At 53.8% G+C, this 509-nt stretch overlaps 1 protein-coding gene across 1 annotated transcript in view; it reads left to right on the top strand.

The window, feature by feature from the left end:
* Positions 1-509, top strand: part of PAQR5 (progestin and adipoQ receptor family member 5) — an 8,852-nt gene that overhangs the window by 6,345 nt on the left and 1,998 nt on the right. The window contains exon 7 of the mRNA XM_009647283.2: positions 1-52. This exon is cut by the window's left edge and continues 2 nt beyond it. Within this exon, the coding sequence (XP_009645578.2) occupies positions 1-52 (52 nt within the window). The remainder of the gene's footprint in view (positions 53-509) is intronic.

Genomic DNA, 509 nt, shown 5'->3' with positions numbered 1-509 from the left:
GCTGGCCTTTGTGTACCCCTACCTCTTCGACAGCATCCCTCTCTTCTACAGGGTACGCCTCCCACCGCCCATGGTCATGGCACCAAGACGTTTGCTTGCTGCAGGGTTGGAAATATCAGCTGCTTCATCTTAGCCTGAAAATACTCGGGGAAAATAAGCCAGCCTCTTTTTTTTTTTTTTTTAAAGGAAAACAAACTCTGGCAGGAAAAGAGATTTGGTTATTTTTTCCTGCACCTATTGATAGGCAGATTCCTTCCACTTCAAAGCGCTGCGCTCAAACTTTGCCCGTGCTGGAAAGTTACTGCCTCTGAACGCTGTCGGTTTTCCAGTTCCTAAACTGGAGCGGGGTGGGAATTGTGCTGGCAGGAGGGTCTAAGGACAGGAGGTGCGGGGCTGGGATTTGCATGAAATGGAGGCGACAGCTCTTGTATTGAGCCCCAGGTCCTGCCCCGCGTGCCCTGGTGTTGGGTGGTGGGCAGCCAGCGACGCCGGGGGCTCGGGGAGCGGGG

This window comes from Egretta garzetta, unplaced genomic scaffold, assembly GCF_000687185.1.
Source record: "Egretta garzetta isolate BGI_Z169 unplaced genomic scaffold, ASM68718v1 scaffold331, whole genome shotgun sequence".
In the NCBI taxonomy this organism is placed as follows: domain Eukaryota; kingdom Metazoa; phylum Chordata; class Aves; order Pelecaniformes; family Ardeidae; genus Egretta; species Egretta garzetta.
This window is presented reverse-complemented; position numbering and strand designations above follow the sequence as displayed.